At 41.4% G+C, this 21,893-nt stretch overlaps 3 protein-coding genes across 9 annotated transcripts; 1 reads left to right on the top strand and 2 right to left on the bottom strand.

Moving 5' to 3' along the window:
• Nucleotides 1–643: 643 nt before the first annotated feature.
• nfyal (nuclear transcription factor Y, alpha, like) lies at nucleotides 644–7,728 on the bottom strand. 5 transcript variants are annotated; one of them, XM_085906201.1, is made up of 10 exons: nucleotides 7,544–7,728; nucleotides 6,462–6,549; nucleotides 5,478–5,564; nucleotides 3,807–3,953; nucleotides 3,617–3,748; nucleotides 3,159–3,261; nucleotides 2,475–2,641; nucleotides 2,093–2,266; nucleotides 1,904–2,014; nucleotides 644–1,309 (listed from the first exon to the last, which is right to left on the bottom strand). In XM_085906201.1, exons 2-10 carry the CDS (start codon nucleotides 6,540–6,542, stop codon nucleotides 1,244–1,246), a joined length of 1,068 nt encoding a protein of 355 aa, XP_085762327.1. In that variant the 5' UTR covers nucleotides 6,543–6,549; nucleotides 7,544–7,728; the 3' UTR covers nucleotides 644–1,243. The 5 variants fall into 5 exon arrangements, with proteins under 5 accessions (XP_085762327.1, XP_085762296.1, XP_085762313.1 ...); XM_085906170.1 differs by lacking the exon at nucleotides 5,478–5,564 and having other exon boundaries at nucleotides 3,593–3,748; nucleotides 7,544–7,718; XM_085906187.1 differs by lacking the exon at nucleotides 5,478–5,564 and having other exon boundaries at nucleotides 7,544–7,717.
• Nucleotides 7,729–7,739: 11 nt separating this feature from the next.
• Nucleotides 7,740–9,512, top strand: ngrn (neugrin, neurite outgrowth associated). The gene is made up of 4 exons (XM_085906214.1): nucleotides 7,740–8,181; nucleotides 8,395–8,505; nucleotides 8,648–8,789; nucleotides 9,062–9,512. Exons 1-4 carry the CDS (start codon nucleotides 7,937–7,939, stop codon nucleotides 9,467–9,469), a joined length of 906 nt encoding a protein of 301 aa, XP_085762340.1. The 5' UTR covers nucleotides 7,740–7,936; the 3' UTR covers nucleotides 9,470–9,512.
• A 245-nt stretch (nucleotides 9,513–9,757) lies between these two features.
• Nucleotides 9,758–21,057, bottom strand: sort1b (sortilin 1b). 3 transcript variants are annotated; one of them, XM_085906140.1, is made up of 20 exons: nucleotides 20,510–21,057; nucleotides 18,089–18,148; nucleotides 17,487–17,560; nucleotides 17,306–17,408; nucleotides 17,078–17,239; nucleotides 16,701–16,774; nucleotides 16,013–16,062; nucleotides 15,775–15,902; nucleotides 15,393–15,537; nucleotides 15,165–15,320; nucleotides 14,968–15,062; nucleotides 14,474–14,576; nucleotides 14,221–14,392; nucleotides 13,965–14,155; nucleotides 13,598–13,787; nucleotides 13,330–13,446; nucleotides 12,906–13,014; nucleotides 12,429–12,541; nucleotides 11,978–12,119; nucleotides 9,758–11,814 (listed from the first exon to the last, which is right to left on the bottom strand). In XM_085906140.1, the coding sequence occupies exons 1-20, from the start codon at nucleotides 20,747–20,749 to the stop codon at nucleotides 11,800–11,802; spliced, it is 2,439 nt and encodes an 812-aa protein (XP_085762266.1). In that variant the 5' UTR covers nucleotides 20,750–21,057; the 3' UTR covers nucleotides 9,758–11,799. The 3 variants fall into 3 exon arrangements, with proteins under 3 accessions (XP_085762266.1, XP_085762275.1, XP_085762284.1); XM_085906149.1 differs by having other exon boundaries at nucleotides 20,467–20,527; XM_085906158.1 differs by lacking the exon at nucleotides 20,510–21,057 and adding an exon at nucleotides 18,871–19,550.
• Between the last annotated feature and the right edge of the window lie 836 nt (nucleotides 21,058–21,893).

Genomic DNA, 21,893 nt, shown 5'->3' with positions numbered 1-21,893 from the left:
GGCAGTCAAACTAACAACAATAAAGCTGTTATTTCCCTGCTTTGTACAATTGTATTTGTGCGACAGTCGTACATTGTGTTTCCATGGTTACACAATCGGGTGTTTTGAATCCCCCCCCCCATGAAGACTGTAATAGTCCCGCCTGATACGCCATGATTGGTCAATTGTGAAACGCCCGGGCTACCTGAGTTTCTGCGTTGGGGCCTTAATTCAACAAAATTATGTCCTAATTATAACTATTTAAACTATTTGACTGGGAGTTGCTTTGTACACAAGTTACTGTGACGGTTGTAAATGTCGTTTTGCATGATTACACACAGTTCCCCGCAAATAAAAGTCCCATAATTCTACTGCTCTTAGTGCCCTCACCACAGTGATCGTGAACCAGAGGTGATTGTGAACTACAAGTTGAATAATCACAACTAAAAACATAATACAGAAAATAGGCTAATGCATCTTTAAGAAAAAAGCAATAAATAGCACCTGTAAAAAATTTTGCACAACAGTACAAGGAACCACATGAGACCGACTCCAGTTTAATTAAATAGACATTCAATCAATTATTTTTTTATAAACTGTTTATGTAAAAAAACACAACATTGCTTCATTTAATGAATAAAAATATACAAGTCAAACACGTGTGGATAGAACGTTTTCCCTATAAACAGAAATCCTAACAACATTGTATACATTGTTCCAAAAAGCTGGCAAGCTAAAGTACAGTAGGGGAGGGGAAACATGATTAATATACAATATTTTCACAAATGTTTTTTGGGGGGTGTGAGGGGAAAACTCGAAACAAAGGAAAACCAGAACATGCATTAACAAGTTCAGACACCCCCCCCCCCCCCCCCAAAAAAAAAGGCTGTACCAGTTAAACGTCATGACTCATTCATTATCAGCATTGAACGAAGTAGACTTGGTGTAACCATGACTTAGTCTGGGTGGGAAATAAATAGTAGGTGCTAAGTGTTTGGCCAAAGAAAGCATTTCATCTTAAAACAATAGTTTTACAAACGACAAAACGGCGTAGCCATAACTTTTGTCAGGGAGAATATTGCAGTGAGAAATATTTATCCAGAAGAAGGATTTTTTTTTTTCAACTACACACACGAAAAGAGAATGAGAAATTCCAGAAAAGAGGGCAGCTGCTGCTGCTGCTGCTGCTGGCCTGTTAGCCGGAAGCTCAGAGTGACAAATAAGACGAGCTGGTAAACATGATGAAGGGTCAACCTGAGTCATGCTACGACACTCTGATCATCTGAGCCACCGTTTCGTCGGCTGCCGCCTGTGCCACTTCCTGCTGTTGCTGTGAAGAGAAACATTGGTTATTTATAGCACAAGGAGACCAAAATAGAAACAAGCCCCCCCCCCCCCCCCCCCCCAAACCCTTTGAGGATGACGTTATGCAATAAAAATAACATCGGCCACTTATGGTTACTAAATATCCTTTTTTGTTTAACTGACAGCGGTCGTGTAGTTGCCGTTCTGGCAAACGTTTGAGCTCTGTTAAGTAAGGTACTAGTAATTTTACTCAAGTGCCATTTGTGTATAAAATGTTTTGATTGCAATGTCTTTGAATAATTTCAAAAACTCGTCTGCAAGCTACATCAGCTCTTCCATTTAAGTGTCAAATCAGTCCCCTTAAATCTAAATCTGCACAATACAAACTATGGCAGTAGATAAGGTGACGAGAGTCATCAATTGCCCTGCCTTGGTCAAAGGAGATGCAGGGTTTGTTCATCTGCTGGCATCCAGAAATACATGTAACGTCATGGTGAAAAGGTCTACGGTAGACACGCTGCGATTGACCGGCCACCCAAATCACGAGCGCGCATTCATTTCGGCCACGGTCGACCACGATTGACCCCAACTTCGCCGGAAGGCCCGACAAGCTTCTTACCTGTGCCAATGCCAAGGCCATTTCTTCCTTTTCCTTGGGTGAGAAGAACCGCCCTCCATCACCTCGTTTACGCTGCATAGCGTGACGGTGGCGAGACTCGTGCAGGTATTTCTGAGAGTAAAAACAAGAGCTTGCATTGGATTTTCTAACCGACGCCGTCTAACCAGCATGATGACAAATGAGCCTTACCCTCCTCTCTTTGGGGATCTTGCCCTCAGCCTCCAGCTTGGCGCGGGCCTGCCTTCGCTTTAGGATGCGGTGGTACTGCTTGGCGTTCACATAGAGGGGCTCCTCCTCCAGCATCTCGGCGCCTGGCAGAGGAATCCGTTGCATTGTGGGCACTGTGCCACCTCCCGGCACCATCTGGTCAAGAACGGTACAATTGTATTCTTCAGAGGGTACAATTATATTCTTCAATTTAGAAAATGTTGCAGTACTTCATTTGGGTCCTAACGCATCGATTGAGTTATTTAGATTGAGGAAGCAAAAAAGAAAAATTAAAAAATTACACTTCCAAGCAGTGTGTATGATTAATTGATAACAAAAACAAACGCAATAAGATGCTGGGTACCTCAACATTGGGTCTTACCATGACCATTCCACCTGCATTGACCATGTTGCCAGAGACGGGCAGGGTGACGGTCACAGTGCCTTGGCTATTGGTGGTGTTGGTGTTGGCACCTCCTGCCTGTACGATCTGGGCGCCCGCCAAGCTGGCGGCGGGAATTGTGATCATTCCTAACAAACACACACACACCCTCCTTTTAGAAAACTTACAAGCAGAGGGCAAATAAAGAATCAACCTCTCATGTATCCCCCACTCTTTTTCCATCTCAATTTACTTGTAGCTGTACGTATAGCGAATCAATATTCCCATTAGGTATTGGAATGCCGATAATTAATCCAGCCCTCCCCCAAAACTGTTTTTATGGTTACGAGATTTACCCATTTGTATTTATTAGTATTTGATTAAATATGAATAAATAAGAATGTAAAGACAAACTGTTTTCGAAAACTACTGTGCAAGTGTGTTTCCCAAGTCACCTGTTTACATGAGACGTAATCTATTTTCATCTGGTGCTTACATAGTGTGCCATTAATCAGAAGAGCTATTATGAAGTATGAAGATGACACAGAGATATATCTACCAGTGATACAACACCAAGTGGTATCCCCACAATTTACCGAAAAAGCATTAAAAAAAAAAAACCTGCACTACGATTGGCTAGTGTCTGTGTTATGTGCCTCTGTTTACCCTGCTGTAGGACAGTTCCATCTGCATTGACTGGCTGGTAGACAATAGTCTGTCCATCAGCTGTCTGAGCCACTTGTTGACCTTGCACACTGATCTGCTGACCCTGCAGGGAAAATACATTCAATAGATTTGATTCCTTTTTAGAAATTGGATTTGATGCAGCACACTGGACAAATGATAAGCAATGTTTCCTCACAGATTCATAGAACTAAGGTACTTGGTTTGAATCTAGGCTAGCATCTGAAGTTCTTTTGAGATTTTAGAAAAAGTTCGAAAGTTCAATTTTAAAACATTTTACTTGACTTTTGAATTTAGTGATTTCAACCAGAATTTTCTAAGTGGCATGTAAGTGCACTGTAATTCTTGATCCTTACCGGAATGTTAATACAAGAATGCCATAAGTTAGTGGTAAAAATGTGTCATAAATCTCTTACACTTTGTTGGCCAATATTTAACACCTGGTTCTGTCCAGCGGTGATGGCCGTCTGGGGTTGCTGGATGATGATCTGCTGAGGCTGGCCCTGCTGACCCTGGAGCTGCAGAGTTTGACCACCTTGCAGCTGGATCTGGCCAGGCTGCACCAATTGAATCTACAAACACACACTACATCAGTACACAGAATGCAAACACGCGAGTTTCACGCCTCACCTGTTGCAATCCCTGAGCCCCAGACACAGGAACCTGCATAATGGTCTGACCCTGGCCCCCTGACATGGCCTGCACCATGATGGGCTGTCCGGATGACGTGATGAGCTGCCCGCCGCTCACCTGGACCATCAGAGGCTGCCCCTGCACCTGCATGTGAGGACCACCATTGTCACAGCAGCACAGCAAGCTTTACTGATTTCACATGAAGGACAGACTCTTTTCGTCTTCTAGCCTGAGAATTATTTGATGTACAGTCAGCCCTCGCCAATTGCGTCACCTCCAGACAAACATAGCTAGGGTTGTAAAATTGTATGGACATTTTCCTGAGACTATACTTTGAAATTTTTTACTCATTGCGGTGCATCTTGGCCCCTCACCTCTGCCAATAGCGAGGGTTGACTGTTTGGCAAACATTCAGTAGCAACAATAACTTGATAGGCAAAAGACACATAAAACAATGAGTGTACAAGCTCGTGGCAAATACAGATGAAATGATTAAAAAAATATATATATATGTCCTACAGCAATGAGTGAGGAAAAACTATCATGGATATCAATATCAACACCACATTGAAAAAAAAAAATTGTAATAGACTGTCCTTGCCCACCTGATCACAGTAATTCAAATCAAGCAGAATACAGCCCGAGTTTGTGTTTATAAACTCTCTACCTTGCCACACAGAACATTTGAACTACAACTAGAAAACAAAAAGTGAAAAAACTCAATGAAGGTTCCTGCTGTGTGGACTATGACAATGAATTCATGCAATTCACTTGTGATCACGAAGAACCAAAAACCCTTTGTAGATGTTTTCAACACCAGCAAACAAGTCATGGCACAAAGTGACAGCACGGGAAAACGCCACACGAGACGCTGTGCTGAGTGAGCAGCATGCAGTGAATTCAGACAGCTGGGAGATGCATGCCGCGGGTCAGATGCTTCATGAAAATACAAGCAATCGGCCCAAACTGTTGTATGTAAACGCATAGGGCTCCAAATTTGCTGCATGGCATTTTAGACTTATTTTAGCTCTTATCATAAAAGAAATCTGACATTTTTTGGCTAACATTTTTATCGGCAAAAAACAAAAGTCTGAGGATTTTTTTTTTTTTTACAATTTTTCTCAGAATTAGTATCATAAGATCTTAACGCTCAAGCCCGAATATTTTCGAATTGAAAATAAGCATTACGACCTTTTTGTAGGGGTTTTCTTGAAACAACATGCAAGGGATTCATTCAAGTCACTCTTTCGGGGTAGAAGTCGATCCTCATAACATTCCAAATGGTGGCGGGAGAGACGATACATTTATTCAGTAGTGTTAGTTTGAAATGACCAGAAACAGTCATTAAAATCCCAGCAGCGGATGGCCCTGAAGGCATTAATTCTTCAACAGAATGCTTTTCACCAATTGGTTCATGTCGCTGTGTGTTTGACTGTGACCAGACCCTGTACAAAAAATGCCGACACACCCGTTTTTACTCAACACGGCCCCAAACACGCTAGACACGACTTGTGACGTTACGGCAATAACGTTATAGGCGCCAGCTGACTAAAATAGGACCCTTAAACTTCTGGATGTATTTATTATTATGGTCATAAGATCCCAAACAGCAAATATGGAGTCATATGTGAGGCATACGCCACCGACACAGGGTGGCCAATACACCACTACCTGGAGTGTCTGCACCTGCTGGCCCGAGGCGGTCACCACGGGCGCCTCCGTTTGCAGCTGCACAGCGGTCACTGTGCCCTGGGCCTGCGGGCAAGTCACCACAAGGCAACTTCATTTTTTTTTTTTTTTTTCTTCTTCTAAACAACACAGTAGAGCTGCCTTCAAGTTGGAACGGCCCCCCAAAAAAGGACAATCTGGAGTCTATTTTGCTTTTCACAACACTTGGATACAAAATATCCATAGCTGGACCTGCTACTGTTTTGTGTGCATGGTGTTCACATTGAAAATGACATTAGCAGTTCTATTTTAAACTTGGGTGAAGTTTCATGCATTGTTTTTAGTTGCACACCCAAGACATTTGAATTTCAGATCAAAAAAATGAATGTCAGAAAAAAAGTTCAGAAATGCAACTTTTTTGAAGCGATCTTCTTTTCAACTAGCCAAAAGTATTGGAACTGATATTGTTAAATGAACTTCAAGTGAATAACATAATATTTGGTGGCATAACCTTCTCGTGCAATAACTGCATCAAGCCAGACTTGACAATTTCTCTTATCGCTTGTAATATACTCCACCTGATGGGGTTCATCTTTAAAACAGAAAGGATCATAACAGCAACAATGACATGACTGTCAGCACCAAATGCAAGGCCCATTCAAAGACATGAGAATATTTTAAACTCACCCAGAAAAAAAACACAACAGTGTATTAAACATTCATAACTAAATATATCATAGTCCAACATCTAAACAACGTGGAATTTCTAATTGATAAAAGTTGACATACAAGAAAAATGACGGGGATCAAATCATGTTTGCTTCTTTAGAATCAATTTCAGCGCCATGGTCACATATGTTTCAGAATCAAATCACTAGGCTCCCATTCTGCACGTTTTCCCAGTACATGTGGTTGGGATGTCAAACATTAAATGTGTTGTGGTGGTGTGAGCTCCCCTAGAGACAAAAGCAATTGAGAACTCACCTGCTGTTGGATCTGTCCATTGGTAGTCTGCACTACAATCTGCTCTCCAGTCGCCGTGGTGGCAGCCGTGTACTGCTCCATAGCCGTTCTTCAACAGAAACGCACACAGTCAGGGAGAGGGAACAGTATTTCACTCAGCCATGAGATTATTAGATGCATTTCATTTTTGTTACTTTCAATTTATGATACACATGACTGTGACCATGGGCAGTGGGCGATACAATACAATAAGGTTTTATTTATATACCACATTTCATAACAGCTGCAGCGGTAACAAAGCGCTTCACATATGGCAATGGGATAACCACAATGACAATGAAAACAGTAAATTGAAACAGAAATTCATACATGGTAACAACCTAAAGGTTTTAATACAAATTAGGTCTCTGAATAATCTATCCATATCTGTGTACCTGCATATGCCATTTAGCCAACAGGAGGAAATTATTAATATATAGTTGTATTTATTTACAAATGGGTAGTCACTGAAGTCAAACTATATATTTTCAAAACAAGGGGGAAATGTGGCTTTATTATAGTAAAATTATAAATATATTTCCACAATTTAGCAAAAAAAATGTCCAAGTGAAAATAAACGGAAAACGTGTGCATACCCAGGAGATTCTTATGAAAAGAGAAAACAGGACCAATTCGGCATGATGCAATTCTTTTTTGTTATTTTGATAGCGGGGCGACATGGCGCCTTAGCTAACTCAACAAGGGGGTGGGGGAGTAAATAACGCTAATATTGGGGCCTGGTTGACGGGCTATTTGAAGGAGTTTTATCACGAGGGTGGACTGGAAGTCATTTGCATTAGTCCGCTATATACGGCTGGAAGTCGTTCAAGGGTGGCAAACGAAGCCATTCCCCACCGTTCCTTTGTTTGCACTAGCAAGCTAAATAGTTAGCTTGCCCGACCGAAGCACGAAACGATGGTGTCCCGCGAATTTGAGCACAGGCCCCAAAACGTACGGCCGTCATTCGATTTTTGTGCACTTTGTCGGGTTAGTCATTTGGTTGGTCCGCGGCAAACCAATCCGTGCTGACAGTTACCCAATGCCTTCAATCGGCTCTCCCTTACCGTGTGCTCGCCGCTGTCCGGTTTCCCTCTGATTGGCTCCAGTACAGCTTGCTAAAGCCCAATCAACAAAGTGAGCGAACAAAATGGCCGCAAATGAAGCAACCCCGCACTGGGGGAGGGAGGGAGAGAGGAGGGAGGTGAAAATGGGAGGGATTTAATCCAGTGCCCTGAGCGCGCCCGGAAGACGTCGCCTCTTCCTTGCGCACATGTAATTTGTCCAAATACTCTTGCCGTACAAAAACAGGAAATGCTTCGAGTAGGTCAGAGGTCACGGCTGCAATATCATCAAATTGGATATTGTTGTCACCTTAATCTGTTGATCAACTACAAGAACGCGAAACTTCTTCCAACTTCCAACCGACAAGACTCGCACGTCTGCGACCCATAGGCGCCATGACCGCCGGACGTTTCTATGTGCTCTCCCGGTGGGTTGGAGCAGTAGCGACCCCGTCAGCGTGCATCCCCAAGGTGGCGGCGCCGCCGCTTCGTCCTCCCACGGCGTTTTGTCGTTATGCCAGCAGCAGTAGGCGTGTGGGGAGGACACGCGGAGAGCAATACGGATCCCGCAGAAATGAATCTGATGATGATGAAGACGATATCATGAAGGAGGTCGAGGACAAACTCAACGTTGTGTTGGAGTAAGGCTGCTTCTGAAATGTCATGTTTTCCACTTGTAATTATGATTTATATGAATCATGGCCGTACATTTTAATGATGAACACTACTACTTCTGCTATTGTCAAAGTTGAAGCAGAACTCGGCTAGTCACCCACACGGGAATACGTATAAAGTTGTTACATTGTTTAATATGAAATTCTGTTCATTCTATTGTTTTGTTTGTATTTTGCCAGAGAGAATAAGAGGAAGCAGAAGATGATCAAATACAACAAATTGCACAGGAAGATGACACCATCCGGGGCTCCAGAGAGGACCTTGACTTGGGAGGCCATGGAGACCATCAGGTATGCCAGGGCTGGTTATTGCCATCATCATCATCACCAGACAATATGTATTGTGAAGTATGGCCTTCAAGACGATACGTATCAGGATATTTGACATTACATTTACATTAAGAAATTCAGTATACATATATCCAAATGATAGGTTTCTAAAGCGAGAGCATCCAGAAGAGTGGACAATTGGACAGCTATCTGAAGGCTTCTCAGTCAGTCCCGAAGTGATCCAGAGGGTGCTCCGCACCAAGTTCGGCCCGACGCCTCAGAGGAAAGCAGAGCAGGATGCAAAGGTAAGGTTGCAAAATTGTGGAAATTTTTAAAGTTCAAAAAGTTCATGGGAATTCATTAGTAAAAAATAACCAAACTGAGGGACAAGGGAACTTAAAATGTGTGCAGAAACTATATATTTTTTTGATAAGTGTGAATAACAAGATTTCAAACAGTGGAGCCATAACTTCCAAGTGCCCAAACTTATTTATTTGGTCAATTTCTCTGTTTCTCATGATAACATTACATGGAAATTCACTGGAATTATTTCACCACTTTGTAATCCTACACTAAGGTGATGTCCATGCTTCAGCGTTCGGCATTGGGTGAGACCAGGACAGAGCAAAGTCAATCAGCTCTGCTCGCAGGCCGCTCGCTACGCCAGTTCTTGCCTACCAGAAATCCAGAAGCCGCTTTGGTTCCTGTGACTGGAAGCACAGATAAAGACAAAGCTTCTGCGCTCGTTACCGTTCCGGTGGTGCCGCCAAAATCCCACAAAGATGCCGTAGCGACAACATCTTGGCCGGGACAGGACGACTCAGCCAATGCCGATCTGGCAGAGGCGGAAGACGAGACTTGGGATGGACGAGTGTTTTCTGAGGAAGAGCTCGAGAAGTTTCAGGGCACTAAAGCTGAACCTGTGCTGCAGGTTGGGAATGACTTTTTTGATTGCAACGGCCATTTTTTGTACAGAATCTATTGATGCAAAAGATTTGAATGTAGTCCATCTAATAAAAGACAAGTAAAATACATTACAAGATTGCTTTCTGAATAATAAGCAGTGTTGGGCAGATTATTTCCCAAACTAATATATTTATTACCATTCATACCACATTCATTGAATGTGAAAGTAATAGGTTGCTTTACGATATTACTGTAGAGCAGTGGTGGACAATTCATTTTGCAAATGGGCCACAAGAGACTGCTAGCCAAGAGCCAACCTGACATTCTAACCTCAACGTTTAAAAAAAAAAAAAAAGTTAAGCAGTAGTCACAAGCAGAGAAACAGAAATTTATTGGCAAACCCAAGGATAAAATTGTCTGAAATGATACAAACAGCAGATACAAAGATTGCATATTTACAATGAACCCTTAATCAATCATACCTCATTTATAGATCACGAGAAGAATGCAATTGCATCGCATTCCATTTTGGCCTAATCGCGTCACCTCAGTTTAGAAATAATTTCTTTGCTAAAAAATGTTTGTCTGTGTAGATTCAGAGTCATCCAAATCACGGTAATCCAAAAAAAAAAGTCTAAATGTTAAAAAGTGACTTCAGCCAAAAGGCAAAAATTAATTCAAATAAGATCCACACCACACTCTGAACATGCAAAGCACAAATAAATAGAAAAAAGGTATGAGAAGTGCAAATGCCTCAAGGAGAAGGAACAACAACAACAACAAAAAACATTTCAATGGGACATTACATACATTGACTATTTAAACATTATGTATACAAATAGTTTGGTGTCTGGAGTGCTTGCCCACCCATCAACTGTCAAATTAAAGTTGATCTTTTGTTAGCTGATTATTTCCAAATATGTTTGCAACTGAGCCCTTCAAAAATTAGTTGGATTGTGATGTCACAGTGTAACTAACTAATTTAGATAGTTCTGCTCTCATTGATTATTCTTAGAATAGTGGAGAGTTGCTACCGAGACACCTGGAAACTCACTTTAATATTGCGAAAAGAAATAAGCATCCATCAAGATGCCATCTGTATCAATATATGAATCTACAGTATAAACGTACATCCAAGTTACAAGGAAAACAAACTTATTTACAACATTTCCAACATTAAATTGCTCATGTTGTCAGCGACTGCTGACGAATTACCTACACAAAATCCATGGATGATATCCCAACTCGTGTTGTAGCCACTGATGAGCTGCATAGCAATTTGTTTTGGAGTACAAAACAACTTGTGATTATAACTTCACTTTGTTTTGTGCAATTAAAACTACAAATACAGTACTGCCTTCAAGTTGCGCCATTCTAAAAGATGTTCATTTTGTTTATTTTGTGCTATTAAAACTCCAAACAGTACTGCCTTCAAGTTGCACCATTCTAAAAGATGCTCATTTTGTCAGGACTCAAACAGCTTTTGTTTGGACCGTCAGTCTGCCTGCCTGGTTTGTTTGTCACGTACGTCATGAGATATAGACTGCTGCGTTAGCTCTCTGCGCTAGCCGACGACTGGTTAGCCGACACATTTTTTGCCATTTCCAAGTGTTTCATAGTCAAGCTTTATGTTAGCAATCCATTTTGATAAAACCAGTTCACGTTTGAAAAAGAAAGTCCTATTCGTAGTCACACATATTTGGTTAAATGTGCTGATCTGTTAAGTCAATTCACCATGTTCAAATATTATGTAAAAGCATTGCAATTGCCATCCAAGGTTCCTGGACCACAAAGGGTTCTGGACATCTAAGGTTCAAGAACCCAATATTTTTTTTTACATCAAAAGTAAGGCTCAAAAAGCTCCAGGACATTCTAAACAGTCCATTGATTGTCTCCATGTGCCCTCTGATTGAACGGCGGCCAGTCCAAGTTGTAATCCGCCTCTCACACAATCAGCAAAAACAGACTCACCCTAACATGACCTTATTGAAGATGAGCTCTATTTAATATACTCTTGGATAACTGATCATTATGAGAAACTTTGAGGCTTGTAGTCCAACTTGGAGAAAGATGAAATTTTGCCTTCATTTATCAAGCACAGCATCTGGAGCTATATTTACATCATGGACGCGACTGACATGCATGGAAATAAGTATGTACATCTTATTGCTATCAAATGGAAGCTTGGAGTTGTGCTTCTTGCTTAAAAAGGTAGAAAATCTTATACATTTCCTTCCAGACCAATTTCTCCTCACTTCTGAGCACGTACATTCATTAAAGTTAGGAAGAAGACATATACCAGAACAAAGTTCAAGCCAAAGGAAGAAGTAGCGCGATGGTCGGAGTGTCTGTTCGCCAAAGTGCGAAGTCAGAAACAGATGAAATAGATGATTGGACTCATTCTACCTGCTACTGCAACATGTCCTGAAATATAAAAAAATGGGAAAATTATTTGAGATGAAACAATCGGAAAATATATCAAGATTATTATCACCAAACCGATCGTGTTACTAAAACAATCATAGATATGTTGATCGACACAAAGCAATAACTAGTTGCTGACCGAGCCGCGCCCGCGTCAGCCTACCTCGTCAGAGTCGTCGTGAAAGTCGATCTTTCCGTTGACGCGGTGGTTGCTCTCTAGTTGCTCATCCAACCTGTCGTCCGCACTCTCTGCTGTGTTTTCATTGACATGTTGCTGCAGCACTGAGTATCTGTGGACCAAGAACCTGCACAGAACACAAGCCACATGTTCCACATCTATCCGTTGCATACAAATAAACGAGTTGCTTGTCAATGTCAAAGTACACATTGGCATACGATGGACCTTTCAATCTTAGGGCACATATAGTCAATATGATTTGTTAATACCTCTCCATACATGCTACGTTAAATATGTAGGCCTAAAAGATGGCAGAAAAGTATCACTTTGTGGAAATTCTCTCAATGAAAATATACACTCATTCCCACTAGCAGTAAATTTAACATGCATAAGACACACATTTGCTACGCAAAAAGAGATTTAATTTCACGCGAACCTGCCACCACAGACGTATTTCTTGATGAAGACGACTCCGGCGGCGATGCTCAGTAGCATGATTATGATCGTTATCACGACGACCACAGATGTAGAGGAGTGGTGGCCTTGTTTCTGGAACAAAATAATAATTATAACGTGACAATTGACAGCCTTAAAGGGGAAATCGGCCACATTTGTCAAAACGTCACATTCTGATTAATGTTGCGTTTGTAGAATATGAGTTAAGCAGCAAAATTCACCCACTTAAAATGACATCATAGTTTTAGTTGACAAAATGTTGAAAAATGGCCGCTCGAGATGGAGCGAAACGGGTGAATTTAGCCACACAAAAAGTAAATTTGGGGCTTGACTTCCCCTATCAAAAAATTGAGCAAAAAGACAACAGAAAAGACAAAAAAAGAATGCAAAGAAGAAGAAAGAAAAACATAAATGAAGGACACTTGAAAAAAGAAAGGAAGCTAGAACCTGTACTGACCTGGATCTCCGAGTTGAGCAGATCACTCACACAATGCACACTCAGGTCAATCTCATTGCGCACAGGAATCGTACCTCTCTCACATTTATCACCGGGGATTTTCCTGTAGCTGTAGAGAGAAAGTTGAATAGTTTTAACATATATGACACGTGCGAGATTAAATAAGGATACAAATATTATGGAAGGAAAACTAAAAAATAAATCAAAAAACACAATTTTGACATATCTAATTATTAGACATACAACATTTTAGGTTAATCCTGAAATTTCATCTGAAAGCCCAATATCCCTAATTTTTTTTGCGAGGAATGTAAATTCCAACGTATGAATCAAATAGATTAAACACTCGGCTCCTCACTCTAGACGAACATTTTTTTTTTTTGATGCTGTCTGAATTGAGGTCAAGCAAGGTTTTTTTTTTTACCCTTGAGTCCGCAGTTGTTCTTCTCGACCGTGCAGACAGAACTCCAGCACTTTGCCTTTCATGTCTGGCTCCTCCACACACTCGGAGCTATTCTCTTTGCGGTAAAACCCAAAGTCACTGGATCAACAAGGAAAGGACATCACAAAAGAGGCCTCAAAGCCAACAAATGCTACAGTATCTCAATGAATTCATCCATTCATAAATGTGCCCTTACCAAATTTTTAATGTAAACACTAAATGCTCCTAATCAATGCGTCTTCCGTCTTACCAAAGGAAGTCGTCCAAAGTGCATGGGCAAGGAGTCGGCTGCGTGCTGACCAAATAATCTCGTCCGTTCCAGCAAACAGAATCCTTACGGAGACGCAGGAATGTTTCCTTGTAGCCCAGGATGCAGCCGTTGTTGGGGTCGCTGATGTCATCCGAGTGGGCCAACCACTGCACGTAATCGGCATCCGCACCTACAGAAAAAGTCAACAAACACAAAAAGTTACATAGTGGCCCCCAAATTCTCTTTTTCATGCTCAGTGTTCCAGTTGTATATCCGTGATTTCCACATTCTTTTCAGATTCAAAACCAGATGTGTGATTTTTTTCCATTTTGTGTGGGCACAATCAAGAATGGAGCCCGCCACTCACAATCTCTAGTGAGGAGATCCCGAAAGTCGATAGTAATGGAGACCCAATGCTGGCTGAGGATGCCGCTTTTGTAGCCCCAGATGCTGACGTTCATGGAGCGGGCGCCCGGTTCCGACGCCAGTCCGGTGAAGATTATAGGCTCCTCGGTGAACGTGTACGTGTGCCAGCACTGTCCTTCATCCGTAGAGAATCTGTGAAAGAGCGTGGACAAACTCAGAAAACATAAACAAGACATTTTTGCTACAGCAACACTCACTTGATCTTGTCCACCGGTTCTTCGGGGGTGTGCTCCACAGCTACGAGCAGCCCACCCGAGTCCAGAATGGCATAATGATGCGGGCCGTTCAGTGCATTCATCCACGTATAGCCTCCGTCATCAGACACGAACACGTCGGGGGTCATCGCAGAGATGGAATTGCCGACACTCCCTGCAAAGATAAGCCCATAAATGTCCATTTAAGCATCAAAAATCAAATATGTCATGGAAACTGATTTGAAAGTGTAATTACCATGAGCTAATATTAAGCCCACAGCATTTGGTTCGCTCAGGGGCAGCATAGGGACATTGAGCTTCAATGCGGTACTGTATGACGCATGGATATGGAGATTGCACTGTTCCAACAGAGACAAAGTAGCATTAATACATGGGAAGAGGACCTCCGAAATCCACTGTGACTGCTGAAATTAAATCAAACATATGTAAATACAGTCAGCGAGATTGGCAAACTCGCAAATTGGCCAGTTTTTCTGTCAAACACAAACGATTAGCTCAAAACAGATTGGATCTTAAGTGGAAATGCTAATAATCCTTTCTACTGCTTCAACAAATATGTCAAGAATTATAATAATTCAAGTGGTATTGAGCTCTGGGTGGTTGATACAAGTTTTTCCAAAATAACAGCTATTTTGGAAATTATTCCTAAAAAAAAAAAAATCTCCTTTTTATTGAAAATAACTTTTGGAAATGAAAAACCTTCATTCCCCTCCCCATAAAAAGGCTTACATTTTGCACGTCACACTTGATGTTGGCAGGCTTCTGCAAGTAAGTCCACTCCCCTCCCATGTCATGGGTCACGACAGACCTCACAGACTTGCTGTCTGAAACAACATTTTGAAACGATGTCATTTCTTTGTTGTTTTGCAGACCCCATGAAGCTAAGGCTCAGGGGACCTTTGTTGGAGACACATGATGAGAGCTACCTTTATCCAGGACGCTGGTGATAAAAACTCCTCGCAGGGAGGTGATGTTGGTGAAGTCAGTGTCGCCCCCTGTGGTGGTGTAAAGGTGGTTCTCCAGTGACTTGGAGAAGACGGTGCCCCGGTCATCTGACACGTAAATGGTCCCGAGGCCATCATCTGAAGAAACATATACAGGTCATGTAACCATCACCTATTGTTAAGATCAAAGTGTCAGGTTACTGGACCGACCTTCTGGCTCGTCCACGTGCATGAAAACCATATCATCGCTCGCTCCCAAGATGGAATAGAACTGCTCGAAACCGATGGCAGGCAATTGGGCCATGTTCCAAGTGTCGCCTTGGTCCACCGACACATGGAGCATCCTCTCAGTGGCCTGCAAAGTAACACCAGAGCTGACATGAGTTGAGAACAATAGCAATGATGGTCCAACATCCATTAGGTCCCATGAGGCAACAATTTTCACACAGAAGTAAATCTTAGACATTCCATGACATCTCACACACACACACTTCCATCTTTTTATTTAACATTTATGTGCAATCCTTTTCATTTTATGATAATAATAATCATGATAATAATTTATCCTGATTATTATTAGCCGCATACCAACCTTGCCCGTCATCACGGAAGCAAACAGGAAGCGACCGCCGAGGCCGAAGGAGTAGATCTTAGTAGCGACGGTCTTGATTGTTTTCCCGAAATTAGTCGTCCTCATGAGTTCCAGTGCTCCGTGATCATCTGAATAACAGCAAAAGGTCAATTTCGTCCTGAAACCTGTACGCTAGAAACAACTGGTAGCAGTGAGGCATTAATGAAGTGTTTAATCATTGACGGTTTGGAACACTTACTACAGGATCCATTGCGAATGGCAGAAAAAAAGATGGTATTTCCTGTCCCCCTGGAATTAAAAGAGAAACAGGCTTTTAATTAAGTATGAGAAACAAAAGTGTGCTGCGGCAAGGAAGGAACAATGGTTGTGGGTTGATTTAGACAAATAGAACACGGTATGCCTCGAGTACCATGCAACATACGAGACGGGCCCTTCCTAAATATTTGTTTTCGACTGTTGCTGTGTGTACAAGGAAGTGCCTCTAAAAAACAACTCAAGTTTGCTTGCCAGCTGACTTTTACTGCAGAGGTGGAGCCGCTGGAGCGGCAAGGAAAACCCCCGGAGAGTTGATGTGAACTTGTTTGTCTCACATTAGTAATGAGAGTCATCAAGTTGGATGAACTAGGGCATGAACTACATCTTATATATCAACAGTTGTGTGCACAGGAAAGTGAATAGAATAGCATTTTAGAACATATTTACTTCTGCCTCATCCAAATGAACAGAAAAGTTCACATATTATGCTGGACTTTGGAATATGCTGTATCCCAGTTGTTGACCAGAAGTGACTTTCCAACCATCAAATGTGGAATTAAACTAAGGCAATGTTTTGTTAGTGGCCTTTATTCAAAAATGATCTGGAAAATGTTTGGACTATTTGTTACTTAAAAGTGAGTTGGCTCTTTGACAAAATGAGAGTCTCTCACCATTTCACCAAGCACACTGAGTTGTAGATCTTTTTCCAATTGTGGCCAAAATCTTCAGTCAGCCACAGCTCTTTCTGAGGACCAAAAAAAACAACAACAACAAGCTTAAGCCATTTGACTTCAAAGCAATGAACCTTAACAAACTTGGACTGTGTTAATAAATGTACTCTGTGTCAATACTTGACTGATTATTGACAAGCAGAAGTTATTGCTGGCGCCGCAATAAAAAAACAAGAATGTAGGTCAGAGATACCAAATTAATTAGGGCAAGTTTTAATCTATATGTGTTGAACGACATATTCTGGATTTTTCCTCAGTTACAAAAGGTTTTCAGGTGTCAATGTCTTCTTTAAACCAGGCGACTATTGTTTGCTTACTTTGTCGCTGAGGCCCAGCAGCACGTTGGAATTCTCAGGATTGTACGAGAGGACCGAGTGTTGGTTGAAGGGCAGCTCCTGGTGGGTGAAACTCTTTCCAAAGTCGCTTGAGACAAAGACCCGAGAGCGGTGAATACCGGACACCTCGCCGGTCAAGATGACCTGCCGCATTGCCGTACAAAATCCAGATTAGTAAATCCAAAAAGATTACAAGTGCATTTGACTCACTTTGCCAGAATTCTCAGGGCCGGTAGCAATGCCAAACTCTGATCGAATGAAGGTGTTGTTAATGAGGTCGGTGACATCCTCGAAGGATTTACCGTAGTCCTCGCTGGAAGAAATGACATCAGTGTCAAATCAGAGAGCAACTCGCCGTGTCTGACATCAGATGGGACAGCGCCACAAATACCTTCGATAGAGTTTCGATTGTCCTAGGTTGATCATAAAGAAGGGAACCTGAAATGTGGTCAAAGCTAGGATGACCTGTCACAAGAGGGAGACATAGAATGGATTAAAGCTGTGAGATTCATTCATTTTATCCATTAGTTAAGAGTTCAATTGTTAGGTTTGATGGCGATTGTAACAAATTTGCTGAGCAATTTATCTGATCCCTCTAGTGAGCATTTTTCAAAGCACAAAAGAAAGGACGAGCGACTTATTCCCACGAAGAAACAGACAAGTCATTAAGCTATCAACATTGACTGTAGCCATGTTGTTCATGCTAACAATGCACGGCAGAAGGCCATTCTTTTAACTGTATGTAAACCACCGAAAAATAGATATCAATATCTAGGTATAAACGCAAACTAATCGATAAAAATCTGATAAATGTTAGACTTATATGTATGACAGTTAATAATATTCAAATGTTCTTTAAAACATTGCGTGGATTTTATATTTTGCTTTGAATGTGGACTGTCAAGGTAGCACTGTATCGTCGGGCAAATAATATAAAGTAAGTATACAAGCTACACACAGTAAAATAATAATAATTTGTGATGTAAGACTTACCCCCGTGCCATCTCCAACCCAAGCCAGTGACACTGATCCACTCAGGTCATTGAAAGTATGCTAAAAAACAAAAACATGTTTTCAGACCAAAACAGAAATGAACAAGAACAGGGACTCAAAGCCTCTTTTTTTTTTTTTTTTAGAACTTTTCCTCTGAATTAACCAGGTTAGTGATAAGACTATAACAGGTTCCAACTGGTGTAAATATTCATGTTAACTTAAAATTTCCACACGAGACACTATTTTGCATGCACATGTTCAAAGTTGCCTGAGGGGATGGTGCAAGGGATGCAACTGGCGACGGATTGGGCTTCAGCACAATTGCGCAGTTTCCTGGCCCGACTGTTTTGTTCCTCATCATCTCCAAGAGTTTTTAAACCACACGCTTTCTGGTCATAGATGGTGTTCAGAGTGATGTTTCAAATTCGGGGTTTTTCTAATGTCATTGTTAGGGAAGGAAAATCCGATTAGAACATCTGAAATTTATTTGGGGCTAATCAGAGGCACTTTAAATGTTGACCCCCATTTAACCTGAGTTTGAATGTAATATGTTATTAAAAAAATGTGCACGCTTGTGCAACCATATTAGCTCACTAAATTGTTCTTTTTTCTTGTGCGCCTTTAATATCTTTACGCACATGTTAAGTATCAAATGTTTCCAACGTAGATAAATGACTGCTTTTGAAATGTTTAAATACGAACCACGACTTTTGGATGTCTTCAAACCGGGAAGAAACTAATTAACTAATAACTAGCACACAGTCTGTCACAAGGCCACTCACTTCCTTATGCTCCTTTCCAGTCAGGCAGATAGTTTAGAGCAGGATTCACTAACACGGCCCCCATGTATCCCACCCAAGAACCACATAATTAGCCCTCATAGTCATAATTTTGTTATTGTGAGAAATCATAAACAAGATCTGCGACTTTCCATAAATGAACATAATTAATTATTAACAATATTATATACTAAGAGGATTATTCAAGATAATTTGAGCAAATGTGTCATTTTAAAAAATATATTCCAAAAAGTAGCTCTCAGCTTCAAAAAGGTTTCGAGCAAACGACGCAACGTAGATCAGTGGAACAACCAACAACAGAACGCCAAAGAGGCAAAACCGGTTGAGAGCAGTGCAGCGAGTATAGCGGGTTACACTTTCCCAACATTGTACACTCACGATACAACTGTTGAGATGAAATCTTACACAAATAATTCGAGACATGCGACACAGGAACACAGTATGTGTCTCAGATAAGTAATTCTTCCTTTTGTTGTTCAAGAGGAACAAACAGGAGAGTTCATATGGGGCCATTTGGCCCACAACACAACAGAAGGCGAAATGACAAGCAAATGCTTTGTAGCCATTCCATGGCATCACCCACTATCACATCATTGTTGTAGTGATGTTGAGCAAAAAGGTTTTGCAGAACAAAAGGTGGACCATTTCCAGAACTGACATAATTTTGCAAACAACACACAAATAGGTCAGATATATGGAGGACGGTTTTGACAGTTTGTATAACAAGATGGGAGGAGCTTCATTTAGTCAGGCTATAACGAGCCCAAGAAATAGTGAAGCTATATCTTATTCCATCTGCAATCCAGCCGCCATTTTAAAGTCAATTAGTAGCTGAGATCCAGGAAAGCTAAATTAGACATTGGTGAATTGATTTGATACAGTACAAAATATAAATATATTTCATCCATACAGTTTTGCACCTGCAATCCAGTTGCCTTTTTAAAGCCAATTGGTCTTCCTGCTATTTTAAAAACTATGATTTATCAGTATTGCGATACAGCTATATAATCCAACCCACAGTGTTCAGCACCTCCATTCCAGCCACCATTTGAGGGGCAGATTTGTATAAATGGACATTCTATTATTGATACAGTTTGATATATCACAATTTAATACTTTCTCTCACAAGTAGTACAGTTCTGTACTGCATTAGAGTTCTGTAGCGGGCAATCATGTCACCATTTAGTATTCCTGAACCTTGGCTTCCATGGCAAACCTTTTGCGATATTAATACAATATGACGGTTTGCAATATTGATATTTTTGTTAACCTTTACTGTTCGGCACCTTCATTCTAGCCATTGTTTTAGACTGTTTAGTAGACAGTAGACTGTTTCTTAGCTTCCTTTTGACACATTTTTCTCTACTGACAATACAATTAGAAGAAATAGCGAAATTTTCTAACACTTGTGATCATCACTTGCATTTCAGACAACAATTAAGTTGTGTACAATTGTACATGCACCTGAGAGGCTATTTTAGGGATTTCGCTGTACTGCTATATTGCGTTACCCACGCATTCCGTTCGACACCTGCAATCCAGCCCGCTGTTACAGGGCCAATTAGTGTACCTGCCTACCTGGGCCGTCCACAGTGTAACTGGAGCGCGGCTGGTAACTTACACGGTGCGTGTTGTTGCCCAACTTGCCCTCATATCCTCGAAGAGCGTCGCAAGAAACGTCCGCCGGGGCGCTCCTTTTCTTCACACTATGACGCCAACCGGCGAACGCGGATTGCTTGGCTCGGTTTGAATCTCGTAAAAGTGTCCGTCCGGAGGCTTTGTTAATATCCAGGAGGAAATCCGTACAGACTGACAGAGTTAAAAGGGAAAGCAGCAAGAAGCAGCGAAACGAAAGTCCCATTCTTGTCGCCACTGTAGCTAAACAACAATATCTTGAAAAAAAATCTAATAATAAAACCGTGAATAATAAATAAATAAAATGTCTATTCAAGCCTCGCTGATCAAATTGAAGGTCGATACAGGCTGTGGTGGAGCGGATGAGAGCCACAACAAAAAACGCCTTTGACAGTTGTAATTTCACGATTTGAAAGGTGGCACAAAATAATGTAATTAATATATTTTTTTTAAAAAATATTGACGGAAGAAGCTCAACTCCAAAGACTGATGGTCCACTTGACACCAAGCGGGTAGGCAATATAGTGCCCAATGGCTCTGTACCTCCGCGCATCTAAAAGCTAGGACGTAATTGGCTGGCATTTCATGTGGCTCCACCCCTTTTCTCTATTTGATTGGTTGGTTCTAGATAGGAGGCGGTGTCTTTATCAGGAGGTAACAATAGGCAAGGCTGTCAAGAGACTTCCAGGGTCGGTTGAGAGCAAAGCTGTCGTGTGTATAAAGCAAAACAAAACAAAGCTCATGCTTTCATCCTAAACTCACAACCTCAACTCTTTAATGTTATTCAACTGTTTACATTTTAAATTTTAAATACGCAAATGAACTGGCAAATGAGTAGGCTTTCACATCCGCTTCACACACCTGATTTTTCTTTTGGGGGACGTCCAGTTGCTGCCTTATCTTTTTTTGTGGACCATGCAAGTTGGGTGTTTTACTGCAGATTTTATTGTATTCCAGAACCCCCCCCCCCCCCCCCCCCACACACACACACACACACACACACGCACACACGCGCGTGCATTAAAAAAACAACATGCATGATGTTGATCGTAGACTAAATTATCCAGAGTTAAGAAAGACTGGCTCCAATCAAATCCTTTTGACAACTAAAAATACGTAGGGTAACAATGGCACAGTTACAGAAGGTCACAGAGCGGGTCAATTATGTTTTGGGGGGGGCAGGGGGACGACAACATGCTTTCCCAATCCATTCCTAGATTAAAATTCAGATTTGGGGAAAAAAACATTTTTGATAACGTTGTATGTATCACTGATTGTGTGTGTGAGTGTGTGCATGATTAAATAATGTGCGCATGTGACGATGGGCCAAAGAGTTCGCGCAAACCCATGACTGCTAGTCATGTGTGTGA

This window comes from Syngnathus leptorhynchus, chromosome 1 (assembly GCF_054491065.1).
Source record: "Syngnathus leptorhynchus isolate UIUO chromosome 1, UIUO_Slep, whole genome shotgun sequence".
In the NCBI taxonomy this organism is placed as follows: Eukaryota; Metazoa; Chordata; class Actinopteri; order Syngnathiformes; family Syngnathidae; genus Syngnathus; species Syngnathus leptorhynchus.
This window is presented reverse-complemented; position numbering and strand designations above follow the sequence as displayed.